At 37.0% G+C, this 22625-nt stretch overlaps 2 protein-coding genes, 1 long non-coding RNA gene and 1 pseudogene across 4 annotated transcripts in view; all 4 read right to left on the minus strand.

Annotated features, from left to right (window-relative positions):
- The window catches only part of LRP1B (LDL receptor related protein 1B), a 1894725-nt gene that overhangs the window by 431142 nt on the left and 1440958 nt on the right, over nt 1-22625 (minus strand). The gene's annotated exons all lie outside the window — the stretch shown is intronic.
- On the minus strand, nt 7485-8196 carry LOC116556955 (annotated as a pseudogene).
- On the minus strand, nt 17504-18404 carry LOC116556879. Its single transcript, XR_004271214.1, has 2 exons — nt 18372-18404; nt 17504-18255 (listed from the first exon to the last, which is right to left on the minus strand). It is a non-coding gene; the product is annotated as an uncharacterized LOC116556879 (long non-coding RNA).
- LOC116556869 (melanoma inhibitory activity protein 2-like) lies at nt 19610-22619 on the minus strand. Its single transcript, XM_032286209.1, is given in 2 exon segments — nt 19610-21243; nt 21246-22619. Coding segments are annotated over 2 exon segments (1662 nt in total). The 5' UTR covers nt 21949-22619; the 3' UTR covers nt 19610-20284.

The following is a 22625-nucleotide window of genomic DNA, read 5'->3' on the forward strand; positions in this document are numbered from 1 at the left end:
TTCCTTCCTTTCTTTCTTTCTTTCTTTCTCTCTTCTTTCTCTCTTCTTTCACTTCTTTCTTTCTTTCTCCTTTCTTTCTTCTTTCTTTTTTCTTTCTTTCTAGGTGGAGTTTCACTCTTGTCACCTAGGCTGTAGTGCAATGGCACCATCTTGGCTCACTGCAACCTCTCCTTCCCAGGGCCAAGAGATTCTCCTGTCCCAGCCTCCCAAGAAACTGGGATTACAGGCACCCACCACCATGCCTGGCTAATTTTTTGTATTTTTAGTAGAGATGAGGTTTCACTATGTTGGCCAGGCTGGTCTTCAACTCCTGACCTCAGGTGATCCACCTGCCTCGGCCTCCCACAGTGCTAGGATTACAGGGATGAACCACTGCCTGAAATATATTTCTTTTGCATATTTTGGAATGGCCTTGCAAACCTCTAATAACAATTAGCTCTTTCTCTGTTCAGGTCCTTCTAATCTCAAAGACATTTACTGAGAGTCAAGCACCTTTTAAATGTCTGAATAGGACATATTTGTCATCTACTGTCTCTAAGGGTAGCCACCTATGAAACTCCATCTACATAATAAGGACCTTGGTCTCCACAAGCCCTTTTCTTAACCCAGATTCTACTTTTTATTGATTCTAATCTTTAGATAATAATTGAACTCTTTCAACAAATTGCCAATAAGAAATTATTTGAGTCCACCAATAACCTATAACTACTCAGTTTGAGTTGCCTTGCCTTTTCCAACTGAAATAACGTATGCTTCACATGTATTGACTGACGTCTTATGTCTCCCTAAAATGTATAAAACCATGCTGTAACCCACCCAGCTTGGGCACATGTTCTCTGGACCTCCTGAGACTGTGCCTCTGATCGTGGTCACTCATGTTTGGCTCAGAATAAACCTCTTTACATATTTTGATTAGTTTCACTCTTTTCATAGATATTTGTTACAACACCTCACTTCCAGGACATAAAACTTCTATTTGTTTTTTGATGCTGCTGCAAGCTGCAACAAATGACTGAGTGGTTTTATATAACACAAATCATCTCACAGTTTAAGACGTTCAGTTTGACAATCAAGATGTGACAGAGCTGCTTCCTTCTAGAGACTCTGGGAGAGAATCTGCTCTTTATATCTTATGGCTTCCAAAGGCTGATAATAAGATTTGGCTTGTGGTCACTTAATTCGAATCTCTGCTTTTATCATCACATCACTTTTTTTCACTGCCTTTTGACTATTATGTCTCCTTGTTATAAGAACCCTTATATCGCTGGGCACGGTGGCTCAAGCCTGTAATCCCAGCGCTTTGGGAGGCTGAGGCGGGTGGATCACGAGGTCAAGAGATCGAGACCATCCTGGTCAACATGGTGAAACCTCGTCTCTACTAAAAATACAAAACATTAGCTGGGCATGGTGGCGCGTGCCTGTAATCTCAGCTACTCAGGAGGCTGAGGCAGGAGAATTGCCTGAACCCAGGAGGCGGAGGTTGCGGTGAGCCAAGATCGCGCCATTGCACTCCAGCCTGCGTAACAAGAGCGAAACTCCATCTCAGAAAAAAAAAAAAAAAAAAAAAAAAAAAGAACCCTTATATCATTGAGCCCATCCAAATTGTCTAATCCAGGACAATTTCCCTTATTTAAAGTCACCTGACTGTAGACTTGATCACATCCACAAATACTTTTGCAGCACTATTTAGGTTAGTGTTTTATTGAATAACTGACTAAAGACTACTCAAGTTGACATATAAAACTAACCAGCACACTTAGAATAGTAGAGTGCTAATAAATAAAGTTGTACCCGCTTGCCGAACATGCATTTTAAGTTAATTTATGCCAAAAAGAATAAGTGAATAATTCAACTAAAATGTGACTAAAAATTAAAAATAAGCATTGCCTCCATAAAGTACATTTGATTAAGTCATATCATTTCAAATTTAATTATATTTATTTTATACAAATCTCAATGTGCTGAAAGTTACCAAATGGTCTTTAATTATCACATATTTTAACAAAATGTTTTACTCCGGGTGACATAGTGAGATTTCATCTCTACAATTTTTTTTTAAATAGCTGGGTGTGGTGGTACTCCTATAGTCCCAGCTACTCAAGAAACTGAAGAGAAAGAATTGCTTAAGCCCAAGAGTTTGAGGCTGCAGTGCACTATGATTGCACCACCATACTCAAGCATGGGGAACAGAGCAAGACCCTGTGTCTATAAAGTAATATAAACAGATAGATAGATGTGTATGTGTGTGCGCATATATATACACATATATAAGTACATATATTATAATTGCCTAAAAAACTACTTAAATTTAGGTAAACATGAGGCTGTATTCTGCTCTGATTATCCATTGCTACTTAAATGCCTCATTGACTCTGATACAAGTTAGTATGATTGATTTAAGAAAAAAAAATAGAGAAACTGATCTTTTTATGTCAAGCTGTGAAAAATGTCATGAGGAAATTTAGAATTAATACAATATATTTGAAAGGCTTTTGATAAGAAAACTCTATTAAACTTAAAACTAACGACTTATTTTCACATAAACAATAGCTATTGGAACATTCCTGGGTAGGAGTTATTCCAGAGTTCACAAGTATAGATATTGTTCTTGACCTACTATAGCTAATTTATGTCAGGTAAAAGTGTAGGAATACAGTTTGCTTCCTACAGCATGTAATTATTTAATAAATATGCCCTGAGTAAGATAAAAAAGATAATAATGTATATTTTTCTTATTAATACAGGAAAAAAATACCTGCAATCCATAGGTTTCAAAACCACATGCTTTAAAAATAAGAGATATTTCTTGGACAATCCTGCTGTCAAAATCTGACTGTTTATTCATAAATTTAAACCCCATGCTTTAGAATACTTTAAAAAATATATCACCACATTAATGAATGTTTATTGCCTTCCAACAGATTCTCCCATAAGACTGCAAGGCATGCAATCATAAAGGGAGGCATTTTGATAATTTCCGTTTATAAAATAAGTTTGCTGGTTTCATTACAAGTTTGACTTTTTTGAATTTAAATAGACACTGTCATTTCAGATTAAGAACAGGAGAAATTTACTCTTATGTATATGATATTTGGATTATTAAATATAATTCTAGTTAATACTGTTTAAAAAATATAGATAGATTTCTATTTAACTTACAGTTCCAGATATTCATCAATAAATGACCTTCTCCCTTGTATTACAGGACATTTTTTTTTTTTTTTTTTTTTGCTTATAAAGATTTTTAAGACGTGAAAGGCCACAGGGGAAAAAAAAAATCAAGCTATGTACCAAATATTTATTGTGCAAATACTACAATAAACAATAGAGATGCAGGAAACAACATTTTAACTCTCTAGTTTTTCCAAAACATGTTATTCATATCAAAATATCAATGTGCCAAAAACAAATGAAAAATCATCACAATTTATTTTTGGTAAATAGAAAAGCAGCCCTGTCAATAGAGATTGGCAAAGACATTTATACAAGAGTAATCTGAGAACTAGGAAGAGGATCAGATTAAACTGTGTCAGAGGATTGCAAGGAAAAATATGTTTTCAAAAGTACAGAGTAGTCAACAATTTCAACAGAAATGAGGTCACTGTCTTTGTCAACCAGTCTTCTGACTCTGTTATCAGAGCAACGAGGAAGTTCAGGAAAGATTGCAATAATTTAAGGAGTGAAAAGAGTCAGTGTGTATAAATTACATGTTCAAAAAGCTTGGTTGCAAAAGGAAAGGTGGAGAGGACAATGGGATCCAGGAAAGAGAGAAATTTGTTTATAGGTATATTTTTTGGTACGGAGAAGAAATGAGCATTTTTGTAGTAGGAGACTTACTGGACAGAGAGAGAGAAAGAAACATACACAATGATGTCAACAGCATAGGAACAAGATTTAGATTTGAAAGGACACTTTCTCAACAATGAAAAGATGGAAGTAGATGAAAATGGGTGTACACAAAGGTAATTGCCAACATTAGCCTGGGCACTGTGCCTCATGCCTGTAATCCCAGAACTTTGGGAGGCTGAGGTGGCTGGAATATCTGAGGTCAGGAATTTGAGACTAGCCTGGTCAACATAATAAAACCGTGTCCTTAGTAAAAATACAAAAAATTAGCTGGGCATGGTGGTAGGTGCCTGCAATCCCAGCTACTCATGAGGCTGAGGCAGGAGAATCGCTAGAACCCAGGAAGCGGAGGTTGCGGTGAGCTGAGATTGTGCCATTGCACTCCACCCTTAGCAACAAAAGCAAAATTCTGTCTCAAAAAAAAAAAAAAAAAAAAGGCAACATTAATTGAACACACATGCACACGCAAGGGAGGATGAGTGGCATTGTTTTGTGCACTTGCTATGTTGTGAAAGGTAATATTACCCCACTTTACAGTAAGAAAACTAGGACATGTAGCGCTTAATAATTTGCAGAGGAGGTCACACAAATAGTAAAAAGCAGAGCCACGATTTAAACCCAAGGAACCTGATTTTAGGGTCTAGATTCTTAATCACCATACTCCAATGAATTCAATTAATTCTCCAAGTGGACGTGAGTCAAACTAAGAAATTTACTGAATACTTCTATTTTTTGCCTATAAGAAAAAAAAACTCATTAAAAATGATGTGGACAGGTATGGAAGGAGTTTTAAGATGATGAGGAAGGAAATTGTGGGATTATATACGTAGATCTGTGTGTTTATATGCTTTTTCTCATAAAATATATTTCCTTTGAAATAAGAAGCTAGTAAAACGTATGTGTAATTTTAGGAGATATTTGTTAGAAGGATTCATGTTCCTAAATTCCATATTTAGGTTGTATTGTTTATTTCTTATGTAAAAACATATTAGTATTAAAGACTGGGCAAGGCATTTCTTCCCCCTTAAGTAAGCAAATGGAGGTATTCTACATATAACTGATGCCAATTCAACCTACTTATTTTCCTCCAAAAATAATTCACTGGTCCCTGCCTTTGAATATTGGATTAGTTTGCTAGGAAAGCCATAACAAATCAGCGATGGGGTTGCTTAAACAACAGAAATGTCGTTTCTTAAAGTCCCGAAGGCTGCAAGTCTAAAACCAAGGCATTGGCAAGTGAGGCCTCACCATCTCTTTTTTTTAATTTCTTTTTTTGAGACAAAGTCTCTCTCTGTTGCCCAGGCAGGCTGGAGTGCAATGGAACAATCTCAGCTCACTGCAACCTTCGTCTCCCAGCTTCAAGCAATTCTCCCACCTCAACCTCCTGATTAGCTGAGACTATAGGCACCCACCATCATGCCCAGGTAATTTTTGTATTTTTGTAGAAATGGGGTTTCACCATGGTGGTCAGGCTTGTCTTGGACTCCTGACCTCAGGTGATACACCCTCCTCAGCCTCCCAAAGAGCTGGAATTACAGGCATGAGCCACTGCACCCGGCAGGCCTCTCTCTTTTGCTTGCAGAAGCCTGCCTTCTTGTGTCCTCACAGGTTTCTCCTTTGGTATCTCTTGCCTATGTCCTAATTTCCTCCTATTATAAAGACACTAGTCATATTAAATTCGAGTCCACCCATTATGACCTCATTTTACCTTAATTATCTTGCTAAAGGCCCTATTTCCACATATACTCACGTGCTGAGGTACTGAGAACTAGAACTTCAACATATAAATTTAGCGGATCACAATTCAGCTCATAACAAATATTTTTGTTTGTTTTCTGTTTATCTGTCTGGTCAATGCAAAAGTACAATTATTTTTAGAGCAAGTTTTATACTTTCCTCTTCTTGACATCTTTAGGATTCTTAAGTTTAAATGAACTAATGTTGTATATTAATAAACTAGTGACGTATATTTAGATAGTAATATTCATTGTTTTTTACAAGTAAGTAGAGAGTGAAGTTAAAACATAATTAGTGCTTTGGGAATCAAGAAAAAAATTAAATCAACCCGTCTGTACTGGGACTTTTGTCAGAATGTGGAAGGTCAGGTTTCCATTAGCAGCCAGAGCAGCCAGTTTCAATGAGCCCCTCACTATAAATCTGATAAATACACAAACATTAAAGAATTGAGGAAACTGGTGCCTGAGTATGAGAGCTGGAATGTGGAATCAAACCCATTACAATCCCACCTGAGATTTCTCGGACCCTAAAGCAAGCTTGTCCAACACTAGGCCTATGGACACATACGGCCCACGGTGGCTTTGAATGCAGCCCAACACAAATTAGTAAAGTTTTTATGAGTTTTTTTGTGATTTTTTTAAAAATTATTTTTTAGCTTATCAGCTATCATTAGTGTTAGTAGATTTTATGTATGGCTGAAGACAGTTCTTCCAACATGGTCCAGGGAAACCAAAAAGATTGGACACCCCAGGTCTCATCCAATAATAAAACCATTCTTACACATACATCTCCTTCCAGGGCCCACTTAAGAAACTTCCCAAGGCTCTAGAGGAAGCTTTCCAGACCTCAGACCCTAGTTAAATATTAGACAGAGATTAAATGAAACACTCCTGCTGGTAGGCACACTCCCACATGTAGGCATGGAGCTTTAAACGTACATGTGCACCGGAGAAAAATTTCTAACTTTGAGTTATTGAAATTTTCTAACTGGTGAGTTACCCCAACCTTCTTGCTGATTGCAGAAATAAACTCTTTCCTTTTCCCAGTCAGTCTGCATCTCATTATTGGACCTCGAGAAGAAGCAGCTGGACAGACTATGCTAGTATAGGAACAAGGACATCATCATCCTGACTGGAGGAGATTTCACTTTACTATGAATGCCTGTAAAATTCTGTTGTACTCATATCACACTGGTATCACACTAACTCATGGTTATTTCTGCTGCTGCTGAGATTTTTTCTACTACTTTGCACATTCCATTTGTACACACTTTTCTCTAGATTGAGACTAGTGTGTGTGTGTGTGTGTGTGCGCACGCACACACACATCCTGGGGGTGAAAGAAAGAGCTAAACTGAACCTGAAGTATAGACTGTGAATCAAGTGAAATAGAGCCAAGGAAAAAGTACATCCAATGTTTAACCTCAGGCAAAAAACAGAATAGCCCATCCAATAGACTGCAATTGTTTAGCAGAGTAGATATGTCATAGATCTGATTTAAAATGGTTTACTTCAGATATACATTTCAGAAAATATGAGCATGATCTTCCCTTATATCTCAATCTGTGTATCTCATGTATGCAAATTACACAGAAAGAAAACCCCTCATTAGAGTACATGTAGAAAACTTAGCCCTTGTTTTACACTTTCTGCAGTTTAAATAAACCTTTTGCCATGAATACCACTCAGAATGGCAGTTTTGGTTGATGCAAAAGTAATTGTGGGTTTTGCCGTTACTTTATTTTTCCTCTTCTTCTTTTTTTAATCTTTATTTACAAAGGACACACTCCTCTTGTCACAGACACAAACACACACACATTCCAAGGAGAAGCCCATTAAGAACAACAACAGACCAGAGGGAACAACAGGACCTATTGAACACTGGGCTGTGTACCCCAGACTAGGGATCCCTGGAAACATTTTCTCAGATATGACTTTTCACCTCCAAGACAGAAAAAGAGATCTCGATCTGGAGGTCTGCCCATGCACAAGGCAGAAAGCTCCACACTAATCTTCGGCATCATCAAACTGTCCTGTTTCAAAGGCCATCTTGGAATAATGGGTTGTCAGTGGAGGTGGATGGTACCAGCTGGGGTCATAGATCATGTCTCCTGGTGGGACACAGCTGACTCAAGGTTTGAGATCTTGAGACATGCGCTCCTGGATGTCATCAGCATCATATAGATTCCCTTGATCTCCTTTCAACTCCAAGTCCCAGTCCTCATTAAAAAGATTGTCAGACTGTTCCTTGGGTGGACAGTTTGTTTCCTTTGACAGCTCCCAGGGATTCAGTTCTCCATCAGAGTCCTCCTCATCCACAGCAAATCCTTCCTTTTCATAATAGGTCCCCTCACCCTGGGCTGGACTGTCATTAGGACGCTCTGTGTTCCAACTGCTAGTCAATACATAGCCTTCTCAGTCTCTCTCCTGACCAGAGTGGTCAGCTGCAGCAAACTAGCCTCCAGGCTGTGGGGCGTTTTCTATGTGCTCAGCAGCGGTGGGCCCCCAGACGGCTCTGCAGCCCCCTACTCCTGGGCCCCGGGCAGCCTGACGGTCCATGCCTGGCTGCTGGCAGCTCAGCACCCTGGACGTTGTGGGCCACATGACATGCCATTACTTTCTATGGCAAAGCCCACAATTACTTTTGCACCAACCAAATACATACCAGTATCAATCTAATATATTGCTACTATTCAAATTTTCTCCCTGGCATTCTGAATATATACTTTAATAATATGAATAGAGGAAAATGAGTAAGAAAAAATTATGTAACCTATAAAATAAGTTATAAGTAAATGTCTCATGCTACATAAGAGGTATTTAATCAATTACTGAATGTGGTTTCTATGTACAAATACATGACTCATGCCATCCTGGTGAAAAATTACTTAGAAAATTGCTTCTTTTTTTATTAATTTTGAAACACATGTTCATTGTCTCTTTGAACTCTGTTTTCTAACACTGGCAGAGAAGGATGGTTAATATACATGTCTTTCAAATGGTGACTAAATTAATCTCATTTCTCTGTATTATTTATCAGACTAATAAGTACAACCAACAGGCATTTTCACAGACACCTGCTGTTCCAGACCTAAGCACTCCTGCCATTCTAAGCATGTAGGATACCATCAAATGACCTCCCTTGCCAATTCATCTCACAATGTCTAGTTCATCCAAATCACAGTTTTGTGAATATAACAAAAATAGAGAACTTTACACTCTATAAAGTTTTTGCCATTTTGAGATATTTATAGATTACAGATAAATTTTGTTCTTAGCTATCATTCTACACATACACATATACATTTCTATTATCCTTCAAGTTCAAAAGAGATGAGGCAAAAGAAACTTATTAAAATTGCTTTATTCCATGATACAGACATTCGTGTATTTCTGATGCATACTTATTTACTAACACCCTTTTTTATTGTTAATTTGTAGGCTTTGATTGTCTCTGTATTGGCATGCTAGCTAAGATAAGTTATAATCTGGCCCCAAGATGCAAGGGGTTGGAGACAGATAAGTGTTCGGATCTTTGGAAAATTGAATGCTTCTAACAATAGGAATATATTCTCTCATCTTGACTATAACACTTTTTATTGTCTTTTCTTCACCCCCTTACTTTTGCTACTCAAACATGCATATTCTATTGTTAAAGCATGCATCACTTCCATCACGTAATCTTTTGAAAATTTTCTATAGTGCCCATAGCATGTATCAGTCATGTGCAAATGTTCAATAAACACTGTGAGATGAGTGAAGAACTCTGGAGTCCTAAGTCCTCATTTCCCTAAGGAGAATGCCCCTCTGCTTTCTTCATTACAGTATTTCTAAGTTTGAAGACAGCAAGTACATCTTTTCTTCAAAATCTTTGTATGCTATGATGGTCATTTTACATGCTGGTTAGATTCTATTAATTTATAGTTATGAATAGCTTTCAGAAAATGGATCAGTAAAGATAAAGACTCAAAATTGTTTATACCAATTTATTTCTAAGTCCTGGACATTGCTCTAACCAGCATTTATTAACCTGAGTCTTATCATGCTTCTGATATTGCTATTAACATAATCCTTATTTCTAAAAGGAAAAACTGAGGCAAGGAGAAGTTGAATAGTTTACCCACAGACACAGCTTGTAACTGGGTGAACAGGAAAAGAGAGGCTGGGTTGAATCTAGATAGAGATCCTGAATCTAGAATTCTTGCTTTTAATCAATATTCTATAGTTAAAACTTTCTCACAGAGTTTCATATTCCCTCCCTTAGTGAACAGCTCTGTCCATCCAAATAAAGAATGCAAGTGAAAGAATTGCATTTACTCTGCAAATAGAGCTTTAAGAAAAGTTCCCTAACCACCTAATTATATAGCTGTCACATAGTGAATTCATAATGAAATTATTTTTAAAATTATCTACTAAGTGACAACTTCTATTTTTGATTAGAAGGGATACAGAAAAAAGTATATCCAATGGACCCTGTCTAGAACCACTGGAGATATCTATGGGGAGATCTTAAAGATAAAAATGAAACAAAAGGCAAGCATGCAGTAGGTAGAAAATAAGGAAGTGATAAAGATATTCAGCACACATGACAAGTTCCGAATGGTTTGAAAAGAGGGACATCACTGTGGGCTGCAGTGCTAGGAAAGATTGAGTTTCATGGTGTTAAAGAATTTTAACTAAATTTTACAGAGGCTCCAAAATATAGACCACTGGGAAGGCCGTAAAATCCTTTCCATTCAAGATCAGCTACAGAACTAAACATATGGTTAAGAAAGAACATAGTATGTTTTTAAGATAAAAAGGATGTGAGTCAGACTAGAGGACAGGGTGGATTTAACATAGGAGAGAGATTTGTGGCGAGAAGGATCAACTAGTTTGATGCTACATAAAACCTGGAGAGGAGGTAAATGCTTTATAATTTGAGATGCAGAAAATAGAAATCAGTGTTTTAGGAAGTAACTCAATGAAAGTGTTGTTCGTGATATATAGAAACCTCTAGAAACTCAAGGCAGGGAAAGCAAATAGAAGGCTAACAATCATTCAGTAATAAATGAATGAAAATCTGTTCTATAATGGTGACGATGGGTAAGAAAAGTACTTAGTGAATAAATGGCTCAGGGGATACAGGGGAAGAGAGAGAAAAAATAAAAAATTAAAATAACAATATTTATTATAACAACAATAATAGCGAGGTTGGATCCTGATGGGGAAGAAAAGTCATAATTTTATTACTGAAAATAGCAGGGGATCCAACTTGAGGTGGGAAAATGACTTCAGTATGTAACTTGTGAGTTGACATTAACATATACAATAGGAATGTTTCATAAATGTCTAGAGATTTCACACTGGTCCATTTGTGAGGAGATAAATTAGGAAATTTGAACTTGGTGAAATAGTAAGTAATGAAGATCTCAGTATAAATCATTATATTGATGGAGCTCTCTAAGAAGGAAAATATGCCCATCAGTAGAAAGGAAGTTTCTTCAGGAACAGCATATGAATAGTCAGAAACAGGCAATATAGAAAGGAACATTTTATAGTATAGGAAAGTGGTAGAAACAGCATTAAATATCTTATCTTTGGGGTATTTAAAAAACTGAACGTGGCCATCACAGAATTAAATGAAATGTGATGTGAGAAATTCAGAATAATAATTACAGGGTGCAGGTAAAGAAAATAGCAGGTTAATTGATATGATAGAGTAGGCCAGATGTGATATAAACAGATTTTCTTTAAAGAGAAGGAACACTAAGTTCAAGGATTTGGGGTGGATTAGTGACAAAGAGTGATGAGACCCAGGCTTAATTTCAACTATAGTGGAAAGTAAAACAAAGAACAATAGAGTCAAAAGGTGTTAATGAAAATTTGGGGAAGACTGAGAAATGAACTAAGGCATTAATATAAATAAGAAAATCATCAGAAAGATTTCTGAGAGAAGAGGAAAAGTAGAAGAATGACAATTGTGTTTAAATTGTCCAAGGAAATGAAGAGGAATCATGGGATGTAGTTATAGTAGGTAGTGGGTAACACAGCTTTCGCTACATGTCAGTAAAGCACTTTATAAAAATCTTAAAATGTTAATAAAGTTTAGACAACCAAAAGTTTTCAATTGAATATAGCAAGAATGACAATCTAAACCACATACTATGCTATACTAGGTGTTGCAAATAAGACGAACTGGGAAAAGATTTGGTATATAATCTCATTTTTCATTATGTCACTCTTAAAGCTATGTAATTAAAACTTTAAGAAAAAAATCTGTGAATGGATTTCTGTCCTGGGAAACTTATATCCACATAATTTTTTTTAGTACAAGTTATTTTAATATTCGCTCTCTCTCTCTTTCTCTCTATTTTGAACCAGATATACTGAAAAGCTAACAATAGTAGATTGAATATTTAAATAAAATTTCTTTATTTCTGGTAAACTTTGTTTATTCTTGCATATAAGTCTAAAAACCCAAGATTTTCATATACATTTTAGTAGGTATATAAATTAAAATATTTTGCCTTTTCAAATAACAGGTAACTTCATCCCTGCAAATTATAATCACCTTTAAAGGAGAACCTTGAATTCACTTGTACACTTGCTTATTTCTACTGTTTTCTTACACATTCTGAATTAATCATCCAGCCCCTCAAAGACCTATTTATAATTCACAGTGCATTGATTTTATCTGCTCATTTCTTGCCACAAATCTCTCAAAAGGAAAGTTCTAACATGTATGCTTTCTTCTATTATTCCCTATGAAAAATGCTACATCTAACACTACATCAAGATATTTTTCCCCTTATTGTCACTTACAATTTACCTCACTCAAGTCAAAACTACAAAAAAAAATTCAGTCAATTTTTTTTTACACACAAACATGGGTTATTAAAGTGGCTTCATAACAACTAATCATGACACACTTGTGAGAAAAAAAATCAGCATTATTTGAGCTACATGTTTAAACAGTTCTACTCTTGAAAGTAACAGAATCAACCTAATGCCATCACATCTATGTCAGTAAAGTACAGAACTATACATTGCAAATTCTACTTTATAAAAATCTTAAAAAGTTAATAATGTTTAGACAAAGTTTCATAGTTTTCATAATTTTGTTATTTCTTTTCCCTATTAAATAATTATTTCCTATCTCATTTTATTGCTTCACCATCACATGTAAATTACTTTATAGCTCATGGATAAAAAAAGATATGATTATCATAATCTACTACTGATTTTCAAGAAACATAACAGATAAAACAAAAAAAGAAAATGAGTTTTAAAAGCAAGGCCAAAGTTTAATGTATTATTTAGGAGCTTCTGAAAATAGGGTAATAATAACCTATCCACTGCACGGATTGCAGAAGCTACATATTCTTCCCCTCTATATACGTTTGCAGCCCATTTTCAGCTTCTCCCAATCAGTAAGTGAGTCTGTTTCTCTATCCTTGAATCTGGACATGGCCATGTGACTTTCCACGACCAATGAGACATTAGCAATTGCTGTGCAACTAGAGACTTATAAAATATCTTCACATATTGGGCCAGCGCTCATGTGGAAGCCTGAGAACATCCCAAGGTACCCTACTGGATAATTACAGACTTGTGGCCTAGTTACTCAGCATATAATCTGCCAACTGCCAGGCATATGAGAGAGGCCATCCTGGATCATCCAGCCATCATCTCACCCACCAGCTTGTTACAGAAATTGAAGAGCTAACACAGACCAGAAGAACTACATAGCTAGCCCATAAATAGTAGAATAAATAAGCAGTTATTTTAAGTCACCGAATTCTGGAATGGTTTGTTTTGCAACCAAAGGTAATTGATATCAACTAATCTTTGAAGCCTTAGGCTATGAATTTAAAAATATAAATTTAATTTAATTTAAACTGATATTCAGTAAAGTATTAAAGCAAACTAAATATGGCATGAAAAGGACTTCATACTTCTATATTTGAGTCCCTGTGAATGAACTGCAGCCTAAATTAATAGGTAGAGAAGATTAAAAACCTTATTTAGGAGTATGCACCTGTAACAATAGCTGAGTCTTCTCCAATCCCAGTGGCCATATTTCAACCATTCATACACTCCTGAGTGTTCAAATGGTGTTCAAATAAGGCAAAGACCAACCTGTAATCAGTGCAGTTATGTACCTCACTTCCAATTTCAGCATGTCGTTTTCCTCTTTTTGTCTATAAATCTTCCACCACGTGGCTGTGCTGGAGTCTCTTTGAATCTGCTGTGATTCTGTCGGCTGCCCAATTTGTGAATTGTTCATTGCTCAATTAAACCCCCTTAAAATTAATTCAGATAAAGTTTCTCTTTTAACAACAGAAATAACTCTGGTCAAGAATTAGGAACTCTTGGGAGGCTAAGGCGGGTGGATCAAAAGATCGAGACCATCCTGGTCAACATGGTGAAACCCTGTCTCTACTAAAAATACAAAAAAATTAGCTGGGCATGGTGGCACGTGCCTGTAATTCCATTCAGGAGGCTGAGGCAGGAGAATTGCCTGAGCCCAGGAGGCGGAGGTTGCGGTGAGCCGAGATCGTGCCATTGCACTCCAGCCCGGGTAACAAGAGCGAAACTCCGTCTCAAAAAAATAAAAAATAAAAAAAGAATTAGGAACTCAGTATCCCCAGCCTCCCTCACCTATACAGATCTTACTTGGCATTCATCTAATATTGTTATGCTAATTCCTATTTGAATTACTATCCCCAAGTCCACCCAGAATCTCTATCTTGTGATAGGTGTGTCAGTTTGCCTGGCTCCTATCCACCCTTCCTTCTCTCCATTCCTAATCAGCCTCACTAACTATAATAATTTCAGAGCCAACCACAGGTTTCTAGTAAAGTTCAAGTTTTATAACAAACATTGGCTATAACTCTCTTTCACAAGGACATAACTCAGCACTTTCTGATTCTGCAAACAGAAACCTGGTTAGATCTTCTAAAATGACATATTGGGGCAGTCTCCTAAGCCTGAACACCTATGCAGAAAATTTTTCAGCTTCCTGTCTAGTTATAGTTATAATTCTCAAGATAGAACTATGCCATCCCAAAATATGCCTCATTGGCATAGGCTTATTCTGAGTTGAAAGCAATTGAGAAACGACAGACATAGGAAAAGCTCATCCATCTAAAGAATAGCAGGGCATAAATTTCCCTTCATGAAGGTGTCCCCCTCTCTTAGTCCTGAAAGGAAAACCTTTATCACCAGAGAAGAAGAAAGCACCAAGATGAATCCACACAAACAAAATCTTACAAAAATAACCATTATCTTTGATTAATTTATCTTCCCATAATTCACAGCCTGTAAAATCCCCAACCCCTTTTCTTTGCCTAGTGAGGTCTCCACAACTTCTCATGCTTTGTTAAAAGGGCATATAACTCTTCCAGGTCTAATTTCTTCCTCAGGTCTTTACTCCAGGTCCTCACTGGAGTAAAATGAATGACTCCTTTTACATGTAAAAATAACATCGAATAAAATTTGTATGCTTTTTCTCTTATTAACCTTTCTTTTGTCAGTTTAATTCACAGATCCCAGTCACAGAAGCTAAAAGAATAGAGGAAGTAATTTTTCTTCTCTACGTCTACCACAGGACATCTTTTGAGACAGACTCAGAAAATTTTCAATTCATGGGAGCCAGACTGAAACTAACTTATAGATTACAACGAAATGAAGGGGAGATTTCATATTTTCTTGTCCTTTTCACTAATCATGACTGACGGCAACTTCTACTCTTCATAATCAATGACTATGTAACCCTTTATCTTCCTTTGGACCATAAAAATTAACCTATGCCTCCCATCTTGCTTACTCCCTATAGACAACTTACATTTTTTATTTTTCCCCCTTTTCTATCTTAGCAATAAATAATAAAACAATGCTCCATTAGACCTTTTCAATAGTTGTAATTATCTCAATCTTACAATTGATTTAGCTAATAAATGTAGATAATGAAAGTAACCTTTTCTGTTTTATGAAAACTGAAACTTAAGAATCTAAAATTCTTACATTTTGAGAATGAATGTCTGCATTCTATAAGCAACTTAAAAATATGTGCATTCTAAAAGCTGACTTCTTAACCTTTTAAGTAAAAAAAAAAAAAAGAAAAACAACATAATCAAACATGTTTTGAAACACTCCTAAAAAATAAGGAAATAGCCCTTGTAAAGAAGAGAGAAAGACATTTCCAGTGAAATATAATTATAACTTAAAAGTGAAGTATTGTTACCAGGAGTCTTGAAAAAGCAATCTAAAAATATTATAAAGCTATTATTTACAAGTTTGAATCCCAATTGCAAACATGGGGATTATATCTCATTGTAATTTGTTGACAGTATCAAGCTGGAGATTAAATAAAGGTCAATGTCTATAAATAAGAGAAAACAAAGACAGATAGAAAGCAACTTTCATGTAATTCAATATGGTTGCTAATCCAATTTAAATTCCAAATATGCATATCTATGAGATTTGACCAATTAATTACTAAAGGTATCTATTTTAATATTTAAAAGTGATTATCTTGAAAGTTATTTATATTTACTTTATTAAAAATTAAATGTTTTAGATAGAATAGTAGAGAGAAGAATATGACTTGACAAACTTTAACATTATGCTTCATATTTTTAAGAACAAACTTACAGCTATTGTTGAAAATATATAATTCTCTCAATATCATTTCTCTTTCTCTCCTCTTTTATCTCTCCAGAGAAAGCAAGATGTTTATGGTGTATAATTTTTAATGTGCTTAATTTTTAAATTTTGAACTAATTTTAGGCTTACAGAAGAGTCTCAAAAATCAGTACAGGGAGTTGCCTTCTATTTTCAACAAAAATGTCTCACATAATTGACTATATACTTATAAAACGTTGTTAAAATTTAAAAGTATTACTATGTTATTTCAAAAACAATATCTTGTATTCTTTACATAGTTTTCAATATCACATCAACACTTTATATAATTTGACAACACTTTTATTGTGTTACACCATTATTTCTAATCAAATTGTGTTTAAGATAACTATGTAAACTGATGTACACTAGTACTTTTTAAAAAGTACTCCATAATATACCATTATTCTCTCTAAATTGTGAATTGCTGGGTGAAAGTATTCGTGCCATTTCAAAATTTTTAAATATTACAAATAGCTTTTCAGAATACTTGTATAAAACTGTCATTTTCATCAATAATGCATGAAAGTCTGGTTTCTCCTCATTACAAAAGTTTTAAAAACTTTTGCTGAGTTATGGGTGTAAAATCTCATTGTTTCATTATAAATTTTCCTTATGGTTGGAGAGATTGACTATATTTTAGTATAATTATGATTCTTTTCTGTCTCCTAGGATAACTTGTATATATTTATTTTCATCTCTGTAGTGGTACGTTATAAACTTCAGTTGTAACCCTGTGTTGCTTTTAAGGATTAGAACTATACACCACTAGTGTTTTGTTTTGTCTTTTAAATTTCTTCGTAGATTCTGCTGCAAACAGTTTTCAATTACCATGAGATAAAATATACCAAACGTATACTTCCTGATTTGTTTTTGTATATAATTTGTGAAATTTGTTCTTACCCTGAATTTACAATTATATATTCTTTGATATTAAAAAGCTGATATTTACATTATTAAAATACTTCAAATTTATTTTTGAATAGAGTTTTTAGTTGGAGATAACATTTTGTTGCATTTTTTGCATATAAATTTTTCTAGCATAATTCATTAAATGTCATTCATTATTTTTTAATTTACTTATAATGCCAATTTGGCAATGTATAACCAGTTTACATACAAGTTATATATATATATATATATATATATATATATATATATATATATATCTGCTTCTGAGCCCTCTGTTTTTTATCATCTAACTTTCTTATATAAAAAGAAGCTGATTTTATAATTATTAATGCCAAACAAGTTTTTAAATCAACTAAAAATTTATTTAATTAGGAATAAACTTACAATCACATTTGTCTACAACCACAGTAAGTAAGTACATGAATATTGTCAGGTTTCTTGCTGTGGTTCCTGATGGTCAGTAGCAGGCTCATTTGAAGTGAGAGTCAACCCTGATGGGGACTCAAGATCAGTCAAAATTGCTTTAGGGAAGAAAACAAATACTGTTAGCTTTCTTGCTGTGGTTCCAGATGTTTAGTAGCAGGCTTATCTAAAGGCAGAGTCAACCCTGATGGGGACTCAAGATCAATCACACTATTTTGGAGGAGAACACAAACACTGTCAGCTTTCTTGCTGTGGTCCTGGATGTTCAGTAGTAGGCTCACTTGAAGGCCGAGTCAACCCTGATGTGGACTCAAGATCAGTCACAACTACTTTGGAGAACACGAATAGTGTCAGCTTTCTTGCTGTGGTGCCAGATGTTCAGTGGCAAGCTCACTTGAAGGTGGGGTCAACCCTGAAGGGGACTCGAGATCAGTCACAACTACTTTAAAGGAGAACACAAATACCATCAGCTTTCTTGCTGTGGTCCCGATGTTCAGTAGTAGGCTCACTTGAAGTCCGAGTCAACCCTGATGTGGACTCAAAATCAGTCACAACTACTTTGGAGGAGAACACAAATAGTGTCAGCATTCTTGCTGTGGTGCCAGATGTTCAGTGGCAGGCTCATTTGAAGGCTAAATCAACCCTGAAGGGGACTGAAGATCAGTCACAACTATTTCAGAGGAGAAGACAAATACTGTCATCTTTCTTGTTGTAGTGCCGGATATTCCGTGGCAGGCTCACTTGAAGGCTGAGTCAATACTGATGGGGACTCAAGATCAGTCACACCTATTTTGGAGAACACAAATAGTGTCAGCTTTCTTGCTGTGGTGCCAATGTTCAGTGGCAGGCCAAGGTGAAGGCAGAGTCAACCCTGATGTAGTCTCAAGATCAGTCACAACTATTTCAGAGGAGAAGACAAATACTGTCAGCTTTCTTGCTGTAGTGCCAGGTATTCAGTGGCAGGCTCACTTGAAGGCTGAGTCAACCCTGATGGGGACTCGAGATCAGTCACAACTACTTTGGAGGAGAACACAAATAGTGTCAGCTTTCTTGCTGTGGTGCCAGATGTTCAGTGGCAGGCTCATTTGAAGGCTAAATCAACCCTGAAGGGGACTCAAGATCAGTCACAACTATTTTGAAGGAGAACACAAATACTGTCATCTTTCTTCCTGTGGTGCCAGATATTCAGTGGCAGGCTCACTTGAAGGCTGAGTCAACCCTGATGGGGACTCAAGATCAGTCACAACTACTTTAAAAGGGAACACAAATACTGTCAGCTTTCTTGCTGTGGTGCCAATGTTCAGTGGCAGGCTAAGAGGAAGGCAGAGTCAACCCTGATGGGGACTCAAGATCAGTCACAACTATTTCAGAGGAGAACACAAATACTGTCAGCTTTCTTGCTGTGGTGCCAATGTTCAGTGGCAGGCTAAGGGGAAGGCAGAGTCAGCCCTGACGGGGACTCAAGATCAGTCACAACTATTTTGGAGGAGAACACAAATACTGTCAGGTTTTTTGTTGTGGTGCTGGATATGCAGTAGCAGGCTCAGTTGAAGGTGGAGTCAACCCTTATGGGGACTTGAGAACAGTTAAAATTATGTTGGAGAAGGACACAAATATTGTCAGCTTTCTTGTTGTGGTGCTGGATGTTCAATGGGAGGCCCAGTAGAAACCAGAGACAACCCTGACGGAGACTCAAGATCAGTCACAGCGACTTCAGTGGAGAACACAAATACTGTCAGCTTCCTTGCTATGGCGCCGGATGTTCAGTGGCAGGCTCACTTGAAGGCAGAGTCAACCCTGACTGGAACTTGAGGTCAGTCACAACAGCTTTGGAGGAGAACACAAACAGTGTCAGCTTTCTTGCTGTGCTGCCAATATTTGGTGGTGGGCTCACTTGAAGCCTTAGTCAACCCTGACGGGGACTCAAGATCAGTCACAACTAATTTGGAGTAGACCACAAATATTGTCAGCTTTCTTGCTGTGGTGCTGGATGTTCAGTGGCAGGCACACTTTAAGTGGAGTCAACCCTGATGGGGACTCAAGATCAGTCACAACTACTTCTGAGGAGAATACAAATACTTTCAGCGTTCTTGCTGTGGTGCTGGTTACTCAGTGGCAGGCTCACTTGAAGGCTGAGTCAACCCGGATGGGGACTGGAGATCAGTCACAACTACTTCTGAGGAGAACACAAATATTGTTAGGTTTCTTGTTGTGGTCCCAGATGTTCAATAGCAGGCTCAGTTGAAGGTGGAGTCAACCTTGATAGGGACTGGAGATCAGTCAAAATTATGCTGGAGGAGAACATAAATACTGTCAGCTTTCCTGCTCTGGTGCCAGATGTTCAGTGGCAGGCTCACTAGAAGGTGGAGTCAACCCTGATGGGGACTCAATATTAGTCCCAACCTCTTTGTAGGAGAACACAAATACTGTCAGCTTTCTGGCTGTGGTGCCAGATGTTCAGTGGCAGGATCACTTCAAGGCAGAGTCAACCCGGAAGGGGACTCAAGATCAGCCTAAATTACTTTGGAAGAGAATCAAGTACTGTCAGGATTTTTGCTGTCGTGTTGGATGTTCATTAACAGGCTCATTTGAAGGCAGAATCAATTCTGAGGAAAGTGGAGATCAATCTGAATTATTTTTGTTCAGTTGCAGGGTCATTAGAAGATGGAATCAACCCTGCAAGGATCTCACTTCTCCCTTCAGTACTTGGGGGTAGGAAGGAAAAATCCAGGTCTTGGTGGAAGGTAAGGAGGAAATGGCCTGGGTGGATAGGCATTCCTCATTGCAAACGGAGCATATGGTGGACCTGCAAAATTTCTTGGTGGAAAATCATGTGGAGAAACTCCCAACCCAATTCCTGGAGGAGGTGGGGGGCAAGGAGGCCCTCTTCTCATATCAGTAACATGTGGGTAATGCTTTCTGCCAAATCCTGTATTTGGAACATCATGTGCAGAAGGATCTTTGTGTAAAAATTTGAATTTAAACTCCATTTCAGTTAATTTTTGTCTCCTGTGAGCATTTTCTTTCTTGATATCATTGAGGATTCCTTCAGCAGTCTGAGCTGCCAACCAGTTGTCATCTTCTTTTCTCTTATAGGAAATCATCTGCCCTTGATAAGACAGAATCATTCTTTCCAACTTTTCTTCAAGAGCTTTGGCTTGCTTTCTATAGTTCTCCATCTGGTCAGTGGTATAGTTGATCTTTCTGTCTACTTTAGAAAGCTTCTCTTCATTCTCTGACTGGTAATTTTCCTCTACAATTAATTTTTTGTAAAGCCTCATTGCAGTTTCTTCATGTAATTCAGTCATTACTTTAAGTTGCTGTTGAAGCTTCTGATTCTCACTTTCAAAATGTGTGTTTTCTGACTGTAAAGATGCTTGTTCAGACTGAAGATGTTCAATATGGTCTCTAAGATCTTTCTTTGTTTTATTAATTTTGGATATCTGAATATAAATTTGGTTTCTTTCTTCTTCTAAAGTTGTTAAAGAAGTACGTAACTTAGCAGCATGAATCAGTTTCTTCAAAGCTCCTTTTGGAGTATCATCTAAGTAGGCACCATTTTCCAATTCATTGTTCATTTCCAATTTCAAGTTACAATCATCTGTTCTGTCTTCTCCAAGCATAGCAGCCCAATCTTTTATCTTCAGCAAGTGTTCAGAGTCTTGATGTGATCATCTTTATCAATTAGAATTTGTTCTGTGTGCACGTTGGAGTCTTCAAATGATATTTTCTGTTGATTAAGTTCACTCACGTGTTCTTTCCATACTGCAGCTTCTTGCAAAAGCTGTTTATGGCTTTCCTGAAGTTGAGAATTTTCATTCAAAGCATCTTTTATTACTGTCTTCAGTTGTTCTCCATTCATTTGAAATACGCTGAAAGTCATTTTGGCTTCAGCTATTTGTAATTTGAGGGATGTTGAGTGATCTTCTAGTGAGTGTATCATTTTTGAAATATCCGCCATCAAATTATCTCGTCCAGTATGTTTAGATCTCTCTTCCTTTAACTCTTTTTGTAGATAGAATATTTCATCCTCAATTTCAGAAATGGATCTGTTAAGCTTTTCACAGGTTGCCTCCAAACTTTGTGCTTCTGCTGCCTACTTCTCAAAGCTGTCATCCTCTAAAGATGACTCTAATTCATAGTCTTCATACTCTTTTTGAACACGCCTAGATTTTTCAAGCAGTTTACATTTTTTTTCAATTAGTTCACAAAGCACTACAGCAAGATTTTTCTCTCTTCCCACATAAAGCCAACTCCTAACTGATCTGATACTTCTCCACAAAAAAAGGGGAATAGCAAAAAATCCAATAACACCTGCCCATATTACTAATTCCCATGGAAAACCATTAGAATTTGATGCCATACTTTTTAGCAGTGCTGACCCAATCCTGGGTAGCTCTTCCAAGACAAGGCCCAGGTACAACTGAGGGGTAGCTCTGGGCTCCTCCACAGCACCAAGGCTGTTTTGGTGGTGGTCACCGCAGCAACCCCAGCCTGTTGGGGTCACAATAAGAACCTGGAACACATAGCCTTCAGTTTGGAACCGGAGCAGACCACTGCGGAGCCGGCTGCAGGGGGAGCTGGGGGACCCAGGAGGTGGGGAGCACTGGAGAACAGGTAGCCTTCAGTCTGGAGCCTGAATCCATACACGGCAACCAGAGAAGACCACCGCGGAGTCAGCTGCGGGGGGAGCTGGGGAATGTGGTCACCCACAGGCCTCACAGGCCCACGCTGCCCACCCTGACCCCCTTGTTACACTTTACATCCTGAGGCAGTGCAGGTCCCGGCCAGACCCCCATTTAACTGTTTTATATTGGCAATATCACATTGTGTTAATTACTTTAGCTTGTTAATAATAAAAACCTTTGTCAAGGAGAGACTGCAAATTTGTATTTCTTCAAAATTGCCTTGGCCATTATTGGCACTTTGCTCTTCCATGTGAATTCTACTATCAACATATAAAGTTCCATTTAAAAAAGTCATTTTAGCTGTTTTTTGTTTGTTTTAGAAACAGGGTCTTACTCTGTCACCCAGGCTAGA

The sequence above is a fragment of the Sapajus apella genome, unplaced genomic scaffold, assembly GCF_009761245.1.
Source record: "Sapajus apella isolate SASKATOON/1434 unplaced genomic scaffold, GSC_monkey_1.0 scaffold18, whole genome shotgun sequence".
In the NCBI taxonomy this organism is placed as follows: Eukaryota; Metazoa; Chordata; class Mammalia; order Primates; family Cebidae; genus Sapajus; species Sapajus apella.